Source organism: Macrosteles quadrilineatus, unplaced genomic scaffold (genome assembly GCF_028750875.1).
Source record: "Macrosteles quadrilineatus isolate MER2022 unplaced genomic scaffold, UCM_ALF_1.0 Scaffold_2__2_contigs__length_208266976, whole genome shotgun sequence".
Classification (NCBI taxonomy): domain Eukaryota; kingdom Metazoa; phylum Arthropoda; class Insecta; order Hemiptera; family Cicadellidae; genus Macrosteles; species Macrosteles quadrilineatus.
The window spans coordinates 207,333,352-207,353,955 of NW_026542595.1; the positions used below are offsets into that span (position 1 = coordinate 207,333,352).

The 20,604-nt window shown below is 35.9% G+C and overlaps 1 protein-coding gene across 2 annotated transcripts in view; it reads left to right on the forward strand.

The window, feature by feature from the left end:
- Positions 1-20,525, forward strand: part of LOC128985711 (uncharacterized) — a 53,371-nt gene extending 32,846 nt beyond the window's left edge. For both annotated transcript variants that reach the window (XM_054405513.1, XM_054405514.1), the window contains exons 7-11: positions 7,657-7,876; positions 9,454-9,662; positions 15,318-15,541; positions 18,736-18,826; positions 19,320-20,525. In XM_054405513.1, coding sequence (XP_054261488.1) covers positions 7,657-7,876; positions 9,454-9,662; positions 15,318-15,541; positions 18,736-18,826; positions 19,320-19,402 — 827 coding nt within the window. In that variant the 3' untranslated portion in view covers positions 19,403-20,525. The remainder of the gene's footprint in view (positions 1-7,656; positions 7,877-9,453; positions 9,663-15,317; positions 15,542-18,735; positions 18,827-19,319) is intronic.
- Positions 20,526-20,604: the final 79 nt, after the last annotated feature.

Genomic DNA, 20,604 nt, shown 5'->3' on the forward strand with positions numbered 1-20,604 from the left:
TCAGTTGTAGGACAATTTAGCTTAGGCCTATTATGATTTCGTTAAGTACGGTTGGTTAGGCTTACATATAACTTAATTGATCACTATCATTACAATTACATCAATCAAAAGTAAGTGAGTCTAATAAATAACTGTATTTGATATTTGATCATTTTGTTGACATACAATGCGTTTTGATTTAGTTTTTTGTGTCAACCAAAGGTTGCTGCTATGTTTGTTTAGACAATTTCCAGGAATGGTTAAACATAGGCTACTATTCCTAAGCTTAATTTTAATGTAGTTGAATCAGATTGTAGCTGGTGGAGTTGCTCAGTAGCCTATCATATTATTTTAACCTTCAATTTATATCTGCCTATATTGACAAAGGTTAATGCCATAAAACAGCTAGGAGTAAGCCTAGGTTTATCTAATTATGTAATCTCTTTATGTAAGTCTAGGTGCAATTTAACAATAAATTTAACAATGAATTTAATATGCCTAAAAGCTAAACTGATATAAACTACTCACTTAATCGAAAAGTAATAGACTAACTTCTTTTTATCATTCAGTTTTCCCAACATTAATTTATTTTCACAAATGTGATAACACTCATTTTTGGGTGCTGGATCATATACCAAAGTAGGCTTACCTAACTTGTGGTACTTTTTCTTTTTAGGAAACCATGAAGCGTTCAAGAGGAAGGTGCAAGTATCAAAAAGACTGGGAGGAAGTATATTCATGGCTGCAACCAGCAAAAGATGATGTATATTCTGCTAAATGTATTATTTGCTCCACCACTTTCACCATTGAAAGCATGGGTAAAACTGCTGTGAAAAGCCACTCATTAGGCAAAAAACACATGAGATTAGAATCAGATGCTAAAAAATCAATGCCTATGGACATCTTTATAAGGCCTAACACTCCATCAGTAGAAGTTATGCCAAGTACATCAAGGCCTACTGAACCCATTTCAACAGCGTCAACTTCCGCCTCCACAATAACTACCCCTCCAGTTCCTACCACCAAAATTATTAGGCCTACATCAAAAATTGATTCATATCTCCATCACAATGATGTCACAAAGGCTGAAATTCTTTGGGCCTGCCAAACAGTCATGACACACAGCTCGCTTAGAGCTGCTGCTAACTATACTAGACTTTTTCCGTACATGTTTCATGATAGTGAGATCGCTAAAAAGATTAAATTACAAAAAGACAAACTGTCCTACATGATAGTTTATGGTCTTGCTCCTTATTTTAAGGGTACACTTGAAGCAGTTATGAAAGCTTCAGAATATTTAGTTTTAGGTTTCGATGAAAGTCTAAACAAAATATCCAATAAACAACAAATGGATTTGGGGGTACGATTTTGGAATCAAGAAGAAAACAGGGTTTGCACTCGTTATTTAACATCAGCGTTTTTAAGTAACACAACTAGTGAAGACTTACTAGAGGCTATTAGAACCAACGTAAACGAAGAGTTTATGGGGAAAATTATACAGCTATCAATGGACGGACCGAATGTTAATTTTAAACTTAAAAGAATTTTTCAAGAAGGAATACAATGTTCGCCTGATTCAGTACAACTTTTAGATTTAGGATCTTGTGGTCTGCACACCTTACATAATTCTTTCAAAACTGGGTTTCAAAAGAGCGATTGGGAACTCATAAGCTTTTTTAGAGCAGTTTCTAACTTATTTTACAAATCCCCTGGGAGACGAGGCGAATTTACCAGAATTACAGGCTCATCGTTGTTTCCTTTTACAGTATGCTCAGTACGTTGGATAGAAAATGGAAAGGTTGCTAGAAGAGTGAAAGATATGTTACCAAACCTACAGAAATATGTAAGTGAAGTGAAGGGAACTGCAAAAGAACCATCTTGTTCCAGTTTTTCAATTATTTGTAAACATCTAGAAGACAAACTGCTAATGGCCAAGATCGCGTTTTTTGAAAGCCTTTGTGACGAAATAGAGCCGTTTTTAACCGAATTTCAGTCTGACAAACCTTTGTCACCATTTTTGTATGGCCAACTATCTTTTGTGTTGAAAAATATTGCGGCAAAGATTGTTAAGCCAGATATAATTGAAGGTAGCGACATAACCAAGATTGATGTCTTCAAAAAGAATGCGGAAAATATTTTTGAGAATCTTTTGCCTGTTAAAGAAATTGAACTAGGGTATGGTACTCGCGCTGCACTTCGACTTTGTCCAACACGTTCAGATAAAGCTCTTTTGCAGTTCCGCAAAGAATGTCGAAAAATCTTAATGCATTTTGTAGCTAAGTTGTTGGAAAAGAGCCCACTTAAATACCCTTTAACAAAAGCGGTAACTTGTTTAAATCCCTCTTTAATCTCCAAAGGAGACACTATGGAAGCCTTAAAGAGTTCTTTGAATGCTTTGTTGCAGGCCAACATAGTGTCTCCCAGACATTGTGAACTGGCGGACAGGGAATATAAACAGCTTTTATCCTCGCCAGATGTATTAAGTGAATGTAATTCTTTTAATAGGCACGAAACACGTTTGGATGATTTCTGGTTCAATTTGATTGGCAGAAAAGAAGAATACATTCATTTATTCAAAGTTGTTAAAGTCCTGCTTTCGCTCTCTCACGGCAATGCTAATGTAGAAAGAGGATTCTCTGTAAATAAAGAAATAATAGTTGAAAATCTTAAAGAAAGCAGCTTAATTGCTCAAAGGATAATATATGACTCATTGGTACTAGCAGGAAATGTAGAAAATTTAAATATTGAACCAAAATTAATACATGCTGTTAGAAACTCAAGTGCCAAGTATAAGGAAGCTTTAGCATTGATGAAGACTGAAAAAGAAAGAACTACCCAAGCTGAAGATGAAAAGAAAAAAGCTAAGCTAAAACTCAAAGAACTTGAAGAAAGAAAAAGAAAGTTATTAGAAGAAGCTGCAATAATTGAAGAAAAAACCAATGAAATAAAGAAAAGGAAGTTGTAATGCAGTTCAGGCATTCAGTTTCATGGAATGTGCCAAAGTTCTTCAATAGTAAGGCTATCAAACCCAGACCAAATGCTTTCCCTTATCATTTGTGTGTTAATATTGGCAACTGGTTAAGCTATGCATTTCACTCTAATGCAAAATTATATTACTTAATTATGAACTAAATAACTAATGGTTGTGACACCATTAATTTAAAATGGTAATCTCTACCATTAAAGTCTCATTAATTTTAATGCACTCTTTAGTTCCATTATTTTTTCAAACAATAACTTGAAAAATAATTGAAATCTGTTATTGAAATTAGATTTTCTGTCTGATGAAACAATTAATCCATTCTTTATAAATGGGCTACTGTATCAAAGCTAAGTTAAATGTTTCAAGGAAGTGCAGCATTTTTATGTGAATCCTTTAATAACTGTTTTAAGTTGTGTTTTTAAACCCTAATGTAAAATCATTTTATATTACCATTTCATTTAATATTTTAGATTTAAATTTGTTAAAAGATGTTATTTATCATCTCAATATTTGTGACAATGTGTTTGCTAGAAACATTGTTATTGGTATCTATGTTTTTTTAGTTAAGTGTTTTTTGTTTTGTTTTGTAAGTTTCTATTAATGTTGATTCTTTCTATCTTAACTTGAATGTGTTATGTTGTATTTAAAAATAAATAATACTATTTTATGTTTAGGGTTTTTTAACAAATAATGACAATCGTTCAGTAGATGGTTTTCTTAGTTTTTATGTGGTTTATAGGTTAAGTGCTAATAAAGTTGATCGTTTTCTATTTAACTTGAATTTGTTAGGTTGGATCTGACAATTCTTCAATAGATGTTTTTCTTAGTTTTTAAGTGGTTCAAAGTTTAAAGATTTTAGGTTTAAACTTAACCAACCAAAAAAGACATTTTGATTCCAGTGTGGTTTTCAACCAAAAATAACATTTTGGTTTGAGTGTGGTTTTCAACCAAAAATGACATTTTGATACCAGTGTGGTTTTCAACCAAAAATAACATTTTGGTTTGAGTGTGGTTTTCAACCAAAAATGACATTTTGGTACCAGTGTGGTTTTAAGATCTGTATTACATTACAAAGGTGTTCCTATAGTAAATTTTGTATACCTACTAAAATAAATATCTACTTTGAAACTTAATACTTGTCTTTTGTTAATAACGTTTTCCCTCAGAGAGAAATACGGTGAAAATTGACTATTACGGCTCGACAAATCAGGAAAATATATTTGGTAACATCAAGGAAAAAGGTCGACAAAGTGTCCTTAAATGTACGGGAATTGTCCATGAATTTTTCATCCAGGAGTTGGTAGACACCCTGACAGTAGACTCCCTCTTATCCGGATACCTTTTAACCGGACTACACTCGGCGGAAATGACATCTCTTTGACCGTACAATCTTTATCAGCAGATCGGTTTAACAGGACTAGATCGGCAGGAAGTGGGCGGTCCTGAAACAACTGTTCTCGTGGAAAGATTTGAGACCAGTGATCACATATTGTCTAAATACAATGCTCTCCAAAATTTAAGTTGAATACTGTATACAGTATGCATTTAAACAGTCCGTTTTAACGAGTTTTTGGGAAGGGGGAAAGGATTGTTTTTGACATTTTTTTAGTTTGAGTTTTTAATGGAAATATTCATTTGTTTTGGATCCCTCTGAACACAAAAATGTTGTTATCGAAGTGATGTCTGTGTTAGCGTATGTGTGTACAGAATTACAGACTTCACCTGTGGTCTGATTTTGATGAAATTTGGTAACGAGTGGGCACTTCACCATGGTATCTCTAGGTGTTTTTTTTTCTTTTTGAATGTTTGATTTAAATTTTGACTTTTCCAAAAGTGGCTTGAACAATTTTGATTAAAATTTAGTATCTTATGGCCTTTATAAAAAAATGGTACAACACCGAAAGCTGTAAAAAAATACTGTTCAAAAGTTATTGCAATATTTCTGTTTTTTGCCTTTGAGGACTTTAAAACAAGTAAATAGGTCCCGGATCAGGGTCTTACTATAAGACCTTCGGTAATAGCCTATTCCTCATATGGGAAATCAGCTCAAAGCAAGAAAATATCAAAAACAACCACTAAACTGTTAATTAAGTTAACTACTTTGTGGGTTCATGAGGTGATTTTGGTGCACTGAAATATGATTTCCCTCCAAAAAGAAATACGATGGTGCCGGTGGCCCTAGAGGATAAAAGGTTAGAGACCCCTGCACTACATTCTAATATTTGCATTGTCACCCACTGCAAAACACTGGTAAAGTTACTTGTAAGCAAGTTTTTTTTATCTTTTGACCTTTGACCTCTGGTTATCTGACCTTGCGTTATAAACAAACCTATCCTATGGATGATCGGTACAGTGAAAACATAAGCTATATAACTACATTACAGCGACTGTGTCGAGACAACCTCTTTTGTACCCACTCACCCTACTAGAATAATGAGCATGTTTAATTTTCATTTCATTTCTATTAAACCAAGTTTATTTATAATTTTACTGATTATGGAGATGAGGAATTATGTGCTTCAAAGAAGACTGTCTTTAGACTATAATATTTCAAATACATTAAATTATCAAATAAAGCACATTACATCTTTCGAGAGCTTCTCGCTGGTTACACATATACAATTAATTATAAATATATTTCAAACACAAATATTCATTTTCATTACATTTCAAATGTCATACTCTATTGAAAGAGAATACTATGCCTACACAAACCGATCCCCGTCACTATCGTTAACGCCTCTTTCACACGACGCGGCGCGCGCCGTGCGGCGCCCGCCGGATCCGGCGTAGGGCTATGGGAGTATATGAGTCCCTTCACACTATGTCCGGCGCGCGCCGCGCGGCGAATTCGCCGCACGGCGCGCGAGTTACCGCCGGATGCACCTTGAGCCGGACGACAGCGCCGCGCGGCGTCCACGCCGGACCACTTGGTGAAGGTGCATTGGTTCTTATGGGAGCTTTCACACGGTGCGGCGCGCGCCGCACGGCCCAACCCCTACGCTGTCTCAATTTAGGCAAACAACCTGACCAAGAAGGTGCAACAGTTAATTAAGAAATTATATATCGTTGTATCGGAAAATAATATATTTAAAGCTATTACAAAACATATATTTTTATGTTCATCCCATGCAAATCGGTCAACTTAAAGTATTAAAATAAATTTTTTTCTTTAATAACTAGAGGAGAATATTTAGTATTAAGTTAATAATTTAGTAATTCATACGTAATGTAACATTTTTTTAACTTCTAGAATACAATATTTTCAGATATGACGAATACTTATATATAATACGTGAAGGCGATTTCTATAAAATACTACTCCTCTGTTAATAATGGACGGATTTTTACAAACGATGTGTCAAAATTAAGTATTTGTTGTGTACCCTTTCACCAATTCCTGTAGTAAAAGTCTTCGGGCTTTGCCCTCCGGCCATGAAAATCCCAATGTATATCTTATGAAGACAAGATTTTGTTTAGTTAAACCATAGACTAACCAACACAAGTAGACTTCTCATCCCATAGTTAATTTTGAAGCTCGTTTTTCATGTCTAGTTCATGTACGCCATACTGGGCGCTAGTGTCGACGAAATTTTGTTTCTATTATTTTAGGGGGAGTATTTTTTTATCTATGGTTAAACAGACGAGTAATTAGTATTAATTACAACTGTTCATAGTACACACATGATACACAGAGAGTTTTCGTTTTCAGTTTCGATAGATGGAGTGGAGTGAGCGTTCGTTTTCAGAGTGAGTTCGTTTCCAGTTTCGATAACTGGAGTAGTGGAGTGGAGTGATTGGTTACATTATCTATGAGTTGACTCTTTTAAGTTGACGGAAATTGTGACAATTATTCGTAAAAAAACTACTTTAATATTTTGCAATTGCTCGAATTCGAGCAACAGGTGCACTAGTTTTTATATTTTAAATTAGCCTACAGTATTAATTTTATTTGAACTTTTAAGTGGAGTATTAATTTAAAAGCCACAACTGAACAGAAAATAATAAATATTTAGGAGGGCCGTACGGCGCGCGCCGCACGAAACCATACTAGTGTGAAGACACACGCTTGTCCGGCGCAGCGCCGCACGGCGGACGCCGCACGGCGGACGCCGCACGGCGCGCGCCGCTTCGTGTGAAAGAGGCGTAACCTGTTGGCCTAAACAAAAACAAAATCACATTAATTAAGGACATTATGTCCACAAGCTTGTTTCAAATGGCAGTTTCAGCGTCATTAACTATCCTAAAAACATAAGGACCCACAAATCGAACTTTAACTGTACCCTTTTTCTTACATCTTTTCATTGAAATATTAGTTTTGACCATACCAAAGTCATAATTAAAATACCAATGAACAAGAATCATAAAGTAACAAATAAGTAAAAATGCCCTTAAGCTTCCATGAGAGTTACAAGAATGGTTGATGCAAACTGCTTGACAATACAATACATGTAATGTAATAGCAATGTTAATAGCACAACTATATCCATAGCCTCATTGGGCAGTGGCGTTGGTGTGTGGCAAAATTTCACCGGCCGGCCTATTGCAGTAATACTAATAACAAACAGGTAAACATTAATGTGCAGAAGCTCCAATGTGAATTGGTGCAACATCTGTTTTGGTAAGCCGGGACTGTCCTATGAGGCCTGTTAATGAAGTTGATTGATTGAAAAATGGTAAAATGATTGTTTCAGATGGAAAATCGTTCTACCATGACTTGAGCTATGAGAAACAATGTGACATCATGCATCACTTAGCGTACCAGCTGAACCTGCGTGGATCAAAGTTTGAAGTGACTGAAGCTATCCAGGACGCCAGAGTGCCTATCATTAGGGTGCTTCACTTGAAGACCCATACTAAGTGTGACATCTCTTTCCGCAACGGACTGGCAGTGGAGAATTCTCAGTTGATCAAGTGAGAAAACGTTGATCTTTAACAACAGTTCTATTCAAAGGTTCTCATAATCAGAAGTTAACACTTTGTACCGGTGTTGTCTGAAGGCAAAGTGAGGTGTTATGTATTTTTTTACTATTTATTTTATTTTCCATTAATTCACTTGGTAATTCAAATTTAAAACGCAAAGCAAATATTAACTTAAAAGCTCTCAACTTTGAGTGTAGCGCCAACAAACAATGGTTCGATGCTTCACTACACTTCGATGCACTCACTACAGTGTATTGTAATAGCACATACCTAACCTATTACATAGGAGTAACTAGGATGACCCTCAGGAGGGGGGATCTGGGGCACTCCTCCAGAAAATGTTTGAAAATTAGAACCCTGAATCTACTTGGAGGCATATAAAAAAGATTTTTTTCCTACAGTCACCCGACAAAGTTGGCTTCCTTGTACTGTATATAGTACAGAAAGCTGCTAATTGCTGTATATTTATACTTTGCCGTACGGTTTATACTTTGCCGTACGGTTTATACTTTGCCGTACGGTTTATACTTTGCCGCACATCAGGATTCCAACGAAACAACACAAAACAGCGTGGTTCTATTATGCACGTAATCCGTGTATGCTTGGAAATAGGTTGGCAACACTTAAAGATAATTATACTATGAGCAGCTGATTGACTATTATAACTACGATTTAACCTGTCATTTCGTGTTTATAGTTTCGGTATTTCTGGACTTTTATTTTAAACGTTTTTAAAACATTCCTACGATCTTAATAAACAAGAAAATACCTTTAAAGCATTTTTTTAGGCGCGGAAAACACTTCAAATTACAAAAACATACGGAACTATATTCTCAAAACGCGGAGCACATTTCTTGCCGAGGAAAAATAGCGGAGTGATACGGACTGGGTACTACTTTCTCTAGGGCACCTATTTGAGTTGCCAGCTGAACTTAAAAACGTGTTGTATAGTGTTTGTAAGACTAATTATTTATATGCTTTATAGTGACTGGAGGAAAAATATAATGTGTAACACGAGTGCAAAAGGCCTTTGCTGCACTCGAGATCATTCCTCTCGTATCCAACATAACATTGCTATGTGTAAACATTGCTCTCGTGTGCAGCAAAGTGCCACTTTGCCCACTAGTTACACAAATAACTATTTTGGGGAAAAAATATTTTATAATTTGACAAAAACGTGTTTTATGGCCAAGGAGAGGGTTTATACACTTCATATCTCCTTGTACTTGATCTTCAGTGATGTATTAAAAATAAGTGCTGTAATTGTAAATCCTGTCATTGTTGAAGTGCGCTTAATTGTTAAGTCATTTAAATATTAAAGCCAGATTGTGATGTTCTAAAAAATGAAGTTGTAGAAGAGCGCCCGCCCCAAGGGGCGCCAACGTGAAATGTCTGTTACTTTCTAAGCGGCTCTCGTAAATTTAAAATTTACTTTATAACTTTTTAAAGCTAACCAAAAGCAAAATATTATTTTAACTCTGAGGGGTTATATAGAGATGAAACGAGAGAGCCACGATCACGCATGGACCACAATTTTCCCTATTTAACTCTGTATGTTGTGATGACAGGCTGTACCTGGATATGGACCCTCGTGTCCGCTGGCTGGTAGTCACAATCAAGCTGTGGATGGAGATGAACGGACTGTTAGGTCCGAGAAAATTCACATCTTATTCAACCATTTGGCTTGTGCTCTTCTACCTCATGCGACTGCCGCGACACCCTCTTGTGTGCCCTGTTACGACCTTACAGGAGAAATGCAAACCACACTATGTCGCAAGTACGTACAGCCTTAACACTAATAAGTTAGAATTCTTAACTGTTTGAAAGATTTGAAATAAAATAGAGAAATATCTATTATATTATTAAAGTGATACAATCAAATTTTATGTAAACGGTTAAGTCCATTTACCAAATAAAAATATAGGTATATGGCATATCAAAATGAAGCTTAGAGTGTGTAGATTTGCCGAAAAGTATTGATATGGACGAACTCCCTAAGGAATCTGCCCACAGGCAGATTTCAAAAGGGCTACGCCTTGCATGTTTTGGAAGCTAACGTTATTCAATTAATTTAGTGAACAACAGCTGGCCAATGCAATTGACAATATAGTTTGTTTACTTATTTTATTATTTACTTTTATGGTGAATGGACTCTGAAGCTATTTCTAACTGTTTGATACAAGTGAGTGATTAAACAAGTTTGAAACACGATGAATATGAGATTAACAAACCATGTATGTTGTTCGTTCTAAGAGGCTGTCATGGATCTTTAATTGGTCGCCAGTTCATTGAAAAGTATTAAAGTAAAGTTTTAAAGTAATAAAGGCGTCGTGAAAGAGAGCGGCGAGTTCAGGTACAACCGTACCCACCTCGGCCACCTTAGGACGTAAGGTTTGAAGGTTCCACTGCTTTTAACATCCTTTCAGATGACAATTTCTCGAATTTGGGCCCTTTAAATGAAATTTAAATTCAATTCAAAGTTGATTAAATTAATTTAATGGTGGCTTCTGTACACCTGTGAATTCGCGGGTAGAACCTCTTGTTTTAGATTAAAAATGAAAGATGTATGTAAACAAATAGCTGGAACTTGTGTTTTTAAACCCATTGTCGAGCTACCTGCCATAGATTGATAAATGATGCAGATATTTTGAGGGTTTTCTAAATCTCGTACATGTGCAAATAAGCTTATTGCTTAATAATATGGGTATATATTGAGTTGAAATAAATATACAGGGTGTTTACAAAAGAATGCCGGGATTTTAAACGGCCGTTGCTCGGGGTTAAAGATAATTAAACGATTTAAACGTCAAATTGAAGGGAAAAGAACAGTTTATTTCTCATATTTTGATAAAATTTGGAACAATTATTAAAATTCAGATTGTCATCAATCTAATCAATGATCTCTCTGAACTCACTGATCTCTTTGAACTTTTTAGTTTACACACACTTTTATTAATTTCAGATCTATTTATTCATAGCATGCAATAGACAATAGACAATAGACAATAGACAATGTTCTTTATTTACATAGCCTATTTGTGGGAGAATAGTACATGCGTCAAAACAAAAGATTTTAGATTGTCAAAGTTATACAATGCTCAAGATTTTTTTTTTTTTATATAAATGTGATAACACAAAGTTAACATTTTGATGCCCAGAGAGAGCTCTCGTCGGCGGCGGCGCTGTGTCAGGTGTTCAGGAATTCTGATTCTGAGTAGTAGGGTCTTCCTTGGAGCCATTCCGTTAGCTGGTTCTTGAAACGTTGGGGTGGCTGGCTTCTTAGATGGTCGGGTAGGTGGTTGAAGAAGAGCGCTCCTTTGTATGAAGGTTTCTTCTCGAAAAGCGTTAGGCCGGTTTCACACGAGCCACAAAACGCCCGACAATCGCGAAACGCTGCTTCTGACAGTTGTGGCGCGCTTGTGGCGCGAGAATCGCTGGCTGACGCAAAAAAGGATAGCCCCATTCACTTAACATAGGAACGCGGCGTGCCTTTCACACGAAGTGGCGTCTTTTCGCGTTTGGCGCTAGAACGCGCTGCAATCGCATGCAGTGGCTCTGTTCTCGACAATTTTGGCGTTTGTAGCTGGTTATTGCCACTCAGACAGTCAAAACAACCAGTCACCCTGTATTGTTTCGAATTTTTATTTCACATTAAGTTATATCTGACTTAGATTCAGACCGTTTTATCGTAAAAGTAGGGTGTAGGCCAGTGTTGTGGGCCCAAGAATGTAAAGATTACTCAAATAATTACTCTATGACGTCGTACCGCACGAAGAAGCATTATAAAAAATAAATCTTCTTCATCGTCCATTGTAGCACTGAACTGCACTCGTAGTTGTTCCAAGCGGACTGGTGTTTTGGTTTATTTCAGGGAGGTGCGGTATGAAATGGCGATAAACTGATGGAAATCGCGGAATCATGCTTTTGCCGTCTGAAAGGTCCCACGCGATTGAGCGCTGCAAGTGGCGCGTTTCTGCCGACGATTGTGGCACGTTTGTGGCTCGTGTGAAACCGGCCTTAGGCAGTGTAGTGGTAGTGGGAGGGTGAAATTTGTGGCATGTCTTGTGTTGTATGTATGTAGTTCATGATGTCTTAACTGTTGTGAGGTGACTGCAATAATGTATTAAATAGACAGTAAACACTGATTATCAACTTTTTGGTTTGCGCTGATTTAACCCTTTGAGGTCGAATTTTTTCCACATTTTCCGGTGAATTTAGCTTGCCATTCAAGCAGTCAGGAAAATGGCGCCCAGTGACCTATACTCACCATTCGACCGTAAAAATTAACTTTTTTGATTTTTGAATTTTTTTTTTATGTCCTTGTAGGCCGCTATTTTTGAGCAGTGGGCAAAATGGCGGGCGGCGACCTATACTCGCCACTCGACCGCAAAGGGTTAAGAATGAACCAGAAGTATTGAAAGCCAACAAATATATTTATTGATATATAGGCATATTCTAATTGTTAGTGAAGGGTTAATTTCCTTAGGCCAACCATAAAATTAGCAGTTTCCATTAGTGAGGTTAGGCCAGCAACTATCCTCTTGTTCATAATTTTATTTAGTACATTTTTTACTTTAACTTTTTTAAGGCAAAGGATCCATTACAGAAACACATGTTGTATTTAATTTTTAAAGAAAATCATGCCGTGCTGCATCGAATCGAAAAAAATATACTGCATCGCACACCGCTAATTAGTAACCAAGCAATTGCCATCCAAAATAGCGGTATTATTTTGTAAACACCCTGTATTTATGAAATACATAAAAGCAATAAAAGGACATAACCAAACTAAATAATTAACAAGAGAAATATAAAAATTTGGCTTAGGGCTTAAAGTGTTAACCTAGAATATTTCAATATTGATAAAAAATAAACAAAACAGACATGAAACCAAAGTTGTAAAAAGTTTCTAACTGATGATATAAATGATCTGTTTTAAAATATTCAAAGATTGAATTCCCATTATAATAACAATGGGACTTTAACCCATTGGGGAAGGAATTAATGCGCTACCTGCAGCACCCTCTGGCGGCAATTAATTTTACGGAATTTGTAGACTTTTACTCTAACTGCTATAGAAAGAAAACCTTAGGTAATAAATTAATAATTCTTTCACCATTTTGTTCACAGTAAAATTGTCTACAGAAAAGTGGTAATTGGATAGTCAAAGCTCTAAACTAAAAAAAATATATATAAAGATTATAAAAATAAAAATTTTAAAAACAATATTTTGAAAGTAAACTTGATATACAAATTCCAAGATTAATCCAGACATCAAATAGCACTACTATTATAAAGTTCAATCGATTCCCTACGTAGAAAAATCAAAAGTTGTGTACTTTTATAAGTAACTAGCTGTAACCCGCGGGCTTTGCCCCGTTTAACTTCTTAATTTTCAAGATTATCTCGTTCGCATGGCTCAATCACGTCCTGGTTGAAGTTTGTTCGCTACGCTCACTCACCTTTTGGTTGCAAATTAGCTGTTGTCATAAATGTAAAAGAAATAATAGTGCTGCACCCTGTTGGTAATCCTTGTAACTTTAATGCTATTGAACATCATAGAACAGAACCAACTTGTTTAATTGAAACAGCTGTTAAGATTCAATAATTCCATTTCTCATAAGGTTAACATGGGAAACTCCAGAGCCACTGGGGCGGAGCCCGAAAGGATTTTTGAAATAAGAATATGCCTATATGTTAATCGGGAATGTGAGCTATCATCATGCCAAATTTCAGCCCAATCCGACCAGTATTTTTCGAGTTTACTTTTCCCATACACACATACAGCAACCACCTCTTTTTTATAATAGTATAGATAGATAACATTTTTTTTTATTGTTTGTTTACTTTACCGCAGCTGATTTTTGGTGATATGTGGTTTCCATGGCAACACAAAATTGTTTGTTATTCGCTAAAATAAATGAGTAAATACGCAAATCAAGAAGCAAGATATTTATAAACTATATAATAGTAAGAAGAAACAAAAAGGGCGAAAAATAATAATAACTAAATAACTAATTGCGCTGCCTAGCGGTGACACGAGCGGCACTCGTAAGTCGGCCGCCGGGCCTGCAGCGGCCGTACGAGTAACGCTCGTAAGTCGGCGCCAACGGGTTAAGGGCTTCAAGGGCATAAAACTGATAAGCTTTCCCTGGTAACCTGAATAATGAGAATACCAAATTCCCGGGTTTTAGTTATTCAGGAATGTTTCTTTCCTACATTTATTGTTTCAAGTTTTTTGTCGTTAGGCATACACTGTGATGCATTAGACATTTGTCAGTTATTAAATGTAATTATACGTCCGTCTAAAAAACTTAATAGTATGATTATGACACAAAAGGGATAGATAGCGTGTGAAATTATCCTTTTTGGAAGAAAGTGAATATAGGCTACATTGATTCTACCATTAAGCCACGTTTTTACAGGAGGCCAGTAGAGCAGGTAGGTCACAGTGCAGGTTACCTGCCTCTGTTTCAAGATACATGTGGCAGGTAGCCATCCCGCCAACTGGCTTCGTGTAGTTGTGGCTTTACTGTAAAACACTATAAATCGTTACGTGATTTCAAAATGATTTAATCTATAAGTATAAAAGAGGATGTTTGTATAGATATTTGTTTGTTTGTTTGTTTGGCAGTGATAAACTCAGACACCGCTGAACCGATTGCCACGAAACTTGGTACATACGTGTAGAATGTCATGGAATAGGTTTATACACCATCAATTTCGTGATCCGTCCAATCGGCTCTGCCCCAGTGGCTCTGGAGTTTCCCATGTTAACCTTATGAGAAATGGAATTAATGAATCTTAACAGCTGTTTCAATTAAACAAGTTGGATCTGTTCTATGATGTTCAATAGCATTAAAGTTACAAGGATTACCAACAGGGTGCAGCACTATTATTACTTTTACATTTATGACAACAGCTAATTTGCAACCAAAAGGTGTGTGAGCATAGCGAACGAACTTCAACCTGGAGGCGAGTTAGCGTAGCGAACGAGCTAACCTGAAGGCAAGTGAGCGTAGCGAACGAGCTAACCTGAAGGCAAGTGAGCGCAGCGAACGAGCTCCAACCTAAAGGTGAGTGAGCGTAGCAAACGAGCTCCAACCTAAAGGTGAGTGAGCGTAGCGAACGAACTTCAACCAGGACTTGATTGAGCCATGCGAACGAGATCATCTTGAAAATTAAGAAGTTAAACGGGGCAAAGCCCGCGGGATTATAAATAGTCAAAGGCAAGACAACGTCTGCCGGGTTCAGCTAGTCCCATTATAAAATCAAATATTGAATACAACAACAAAATAATAGACTATGAATGGGGTCAAATTATTTAAACAATTACTTTATTGTGTTGTTTAAAATGTATGCACCAGTTACCACATATTTACACGAAAGCATGTAATTATTGACTTATCTCAAGAGTTACATAATATTTCAGAGTGGGATTGTCGGTTTCATCGAGACATGAGAGATGTGAGTGTTTACTTCAAAACTTACTGTCAAGAATCAAACCTGGAACTGCTCGCCAACTTCTTTAAAACCTATGCATACTTCCCCTTCAGAAACACAGTCATGTGTCCTTTGAATGGAAAAACTCTAAGTCGCCAACAATTCAAGGATCTGAGAGATCTTCCAAAAGAGTTCAATCCATATGTAGACAAGGTGAGAACTGCACTAACCGTATAACCATCTGATAAGCAATTAGGAGTTTTTTTAGGATAGCAGGCTTACCTGAATGGGAAAAAGTCCTAACTGGCACAAGAGGCACAAAACTGTATACTAATTACACAAAACATTAGAATATTTCTCTGTCACTGTCAGCATTTCCAACTGAAGAAGAGAGAGTTTTTCCAGTCCAATAGTAACACCAATCACATCCAATATCTGTAACATTAATTTACCCAAAAAAATTCTACCTAAGTAATACATTATTACCCCAAGTATATTTGCTTAGATTTTTGACAAGCTTCCTAATTAAATGAAATATATTGAAGACAAAGATAAATTCAAGATTTTACTTGAGTAATTATTTAAGAGGCCATTTATTTATTGAAATATGAAAATGGCCACTTTTTAGTCGACCACGGTGCAGTGACACTTCCAGTGGGAAATCTTCCAGATATTTGACCTGAAGAAAATATTCTTCCTTAGTTGAAAATGCTTTCAGTGACAGTGAAATATTCTAAATGTTTTGTGTCTATGTGTAAAGTGTTGTATCTTTAGTGCCAGTTTGAACTCTTTCCCATTCAGGTAAGCCTGCTCACAAAAAAAAAACCCTAAACATCTAGGCCCTTGTGCTCTTGCATGACGTACAATGATATAAGTCAGTGTTACAACATCCAAAATATAAATCTTGAGCTGTTTGAAGACGTCCATTGTAAAATATTTTACTGCTGCACAACGTCCAAATCTCACCTTGTTCAAAAGTACAGTAACTGCAACAAACAAGGCGTCATGAGATTGGTCTTTGTGAAACGGTGCACTTTACACTCTTAAAAAAGTAGCAGATGCTCCACTTCCAGTTGCGCTGACTGTTTTACCATCTGTAGTGCATACTAATCTAACTTAACCTAATCTAACCTTGCTCCGCATTCAGGAGCTCTGGACGTCGTACAAAAGTGCCGAGCTATTGGATGTCGTGCAACTGGCAGCTGCTTTGGACGTCGTGCTACTGCTAATTTTTTAAGAGTATAAAATGTGCTGTTGCACAACGACCAATCCCATGACGCCCTAAGCTTAGAAAGTGTTTCTTGCAGTTACTGTACTTTTGGACATGGTGAGATTTGGACGTTGTGACACTGACTTCATTGGACATTGTGCAACACTCCCTTCTATGTTATATCCTTATCTTTCTGATAAGTAGTGATGGTCGGATCCGGATATCGGACAACCGGATCCAAGCTGGAACCGGCACCGGATCGGATCCAAAAAATTTTGGATCTTGGGTAGAATCCGGTTTTGATGGATCCGTTTTTTTCCTGATTTTTTTGCTACCATAAAGCTGTCTGTATCCATGTACGCTCATCCGGACTAAAGTGGCGGACGTTCGGTCCGGATTACGAAAAATCTGGACTATCGAGAGTCGAGCAAATACACAGTACTGTATATAGCCGTTTTTTTTTTCAATTTTGTTCCAGGTCCACAGTAATGGATAGAGGGCATATGCACTTCAACCGGTAATAATTTTTACTGCCGAATTTTGTTCCAGGTCCACAGTAATGATAGCCGGACATATGCACTTCCAGCGATAATAATGTTTACCGCCGAATTTTGTTCCAGGTCCACAGTAATGATAGCCCGGGCATATGCACTTCAACCTGTAATAATTTTTACCGCCGAATTTAGTTCCAGGTCCACATGCACTTCAACCGGTAATAATTTTTACCGCCGAATTTTGTTCCAGGTCCACATTAATGATAGCCGGGCATATGCATTTCCACCGGTAATATTGTTTACCGCCGAATTTTGTTCCAGGTCCACAGTAATGATAACTGGGCAAATGCACTTCCACCGGTAATAATGTTTACACCGGTAATAGTTTTTACCACTGTGTTATCCGGTTAATCGGTCTTGTACATAGATACAGACAGATTTGTGTTAGTAATAAAATCGGGAAAACATCAGTCTCGTATGCTTCGATCACCCATTGCTTGCCTCTCTTTGTTATTCGTTCCAGGTCCACAGTACTGATAGCCGGGTATGTGAAACTCTAGGCCTACAGGTAAAATACCCTGTGTCTTTGTACAAGAAGATTATCTGTGTCCATACAGGGTGAATAAAAAAGTCAAGACTCCCCCATCTAATATTTTTCTAAGTTAGAACACAGTACAGTCTTCTTGTACACAGGCACAGGGTATTTTACCTGTAGAACTTCACATACCCGTCTATCAGTACTATTTAAACGTTTTTAGAATTTTGCCACTAGATCAGAAAAAAAAACCTCTACGGCATTTGAATTTCAAGCTTAAAGCACCCAAAATTACAAGTTATTTCATTCTTCGTAGATTTTAGCATCTAAATTCTCAGGGTTAAAGAAAATATGTGTATTTTTTAATACAGCTTCCTGTTTTGTTTATTTAACAGCAAGTTTTTGCTTGATTCGGATTACATTTTCAGATTTCTTATTGCAGGGTGTCCACAGAAAATTTGCCATTAATTTCCATGACCATTTACCATTGATTTCCATGACTCACAAACTTAACTAAAAATTATAATAAAACATACACAAACGAATAATACTGCCTAGACAAGTTATTTCACATAAAATAATAAAATATAATGTTCTCTCTCCACTTTCTTTTTCATTTACTTTTGATTTTTTATTGAGTTTACAGTGTTTACAATATTTAGCTTAACTTAGAAAAAACTTTAGCCACAATTCAAAACATTATAACAATATTTGTATTGCAATTTGAGTTTTAATAATAAAGTTGTAGGCTAACATTTTAATATACACTACTGTTGCAACAATGTCCTACAAATATTGAATTGAATTATAATATAAAGTAGGGACAGATTGTATTGAACTAATAAAAACTCATAACTCATAAACTAATACAACTGTAAAAAATCCTACAAAAAGTCCTACAATAGTCGGGGTTACAGCGGACTAGAGCATTGAAAAGTCCTGTCAAATATATCTATCATTGGGGATTTCCATGACCAAAATTTTTTTGATGACTATCCCTGACTTTCCAGAATGTGGACACCCTGTATTGTGTTAAGATAAGTTTGTTGGGCTACGAGTTCGACCCCTCCTTTATCCTCATTGGTTGATATTAAAATGTATCTGTTTAATTTATTATTCTCTATATGGGAAATTTGCTATTCAAATATGTTTTACCATCTTTTTTCAGGCTCGGCGCTTCCAGGAATGGGAAAAGTTAAAGATTCTGACTCCAGTTTGTCTTCAGGACCCGTTTGACCTGTCCCACAACATAACCAAAGGTAATGGTACTTTACCAATCTCTTATAACTAGACAAAATTCTAACTTGGTCTACCTGATACAAATAATAATTTAAAAAAAGGTCTAAATACCTGCTATATTAGGCGATCCAATGTTGTTGCAAACACAGCTAGGTTCTGTTTCATCTTCATAATTAGAGCGTCATATTGTTTATCATCATCGTGTTAAATATATGACGCTCTTCTTATGAAGAAAGAAAACTGTCCTTGTACAGCCTGATGATGGCTCCACATAGGAGCCAAAACTAGTTGTGTTAGCAATAACATTGGTTTGCCTAATAGCAGGTATTTGAACCTTATTTAACATTATTTGGCAATCCGGAGGCTAACATCGACAATGAAATAATAATTCCTTAGCAAAGGATATACTTTGTGTAATGTCTGTAAGAAAAGGTTCTTCTATTTTCAACAGCTAGGCCTACCTTTTCAAATAAAACATTAAACAACTTTCATACTTGCCTTTTTTACTTCCAGGGGTCCACCGCACAGACCTTGACAAGTTTCAAAGCCTTTGCCATAAAACTTACCTGATATGCCAAAATCTGTTGGCTAAGTAAGTCAAGAGATAGAATTCAAGACTGATCACAGTACCTGCGTTTTTATCAACTAATATTTCAAATCTGTGCCTTTTTGAGTGTGTTATTTGTAATCGTTGAAAAGATATTAAGGACAAAGAGTATGATCATATGTATCATTATAAAGTTAACTCTAAGAAAGTTTCAAATTAGTTAAATTTTAATATTGTAGAAAACAATCATTTGCATATTGAATGGTTGTATTTTACAAAGATGATGACTTCACAGCTGATAATGTAATCAGAACTGATAATTGATGAAATTTGGATTTTTCTTGGTTTAGTAATATTTTTATTTGCTGACTTTTAAGTAGTTTTATATGTACAATCATCATGACTGTTTTTAATCTAAGTTAAGTTTCTATTGCAAAATAATTAAGTCATACTTGTTGACGTAGGGTGTTAAGCTCTGAATAATTTTGTAACAAGAGAATCAAGTGCAATTCGAAGTTACTTAATTTTAATTATCGCAGTTGTTTGATTCTAAGAACAACTAAGGCTGATAACTTTTCTTATATCTATATTGGTTAACTACTTGTAAGTTTAGGAGGTGTAAAGATGTTGTTAGAAATTTAAATATGCTTGTTATCAATTGTTTCTTGTTTGTTTATCACTTGGATAATTTCCAGGTATTATTTTGATCTAGCTCTTGCGATAATTGTGGCATTGTTATCCAATACTTTTATTTTCTATGATAACATAATTATCAGGCTTTACCTGAGTTTGCTGTTTGCAACTTAAGCGAGTGATTTTGTCACTAAGGCAGCAAATATCTTGGCTAATTATATTAATGCCACATTTTTGTACCGATTATTAACATTGGTTGACTACACTTGTAAGTTTGGGAAGTGTAAAGATGTTGTTAGAAATTTAAATAGCTTGATATCAATTAATTATTTCTTATTTTGATCTAGCTGTTAAGATAATTGTGGCATTGTTATCCAATACTTTTATTTTCTATGATAACATAGTTTTCAGGGTTAACCTGAGTTTGCTGGAATCGCAACTTAAGCAAGTGATTTTATCACTAAGGCAGCAAATATCTTGGCTAATTATTTTAATGCCACATTTTTGTACCGATTTTACCTTTATAAAGATTACACAGTTCAATACAAAAAGTGTTTTTCTTACCAAGTCCCTTCTGCATTGCTTGCAAGTTGCAATATAATTTTGAAAATCTTTCTT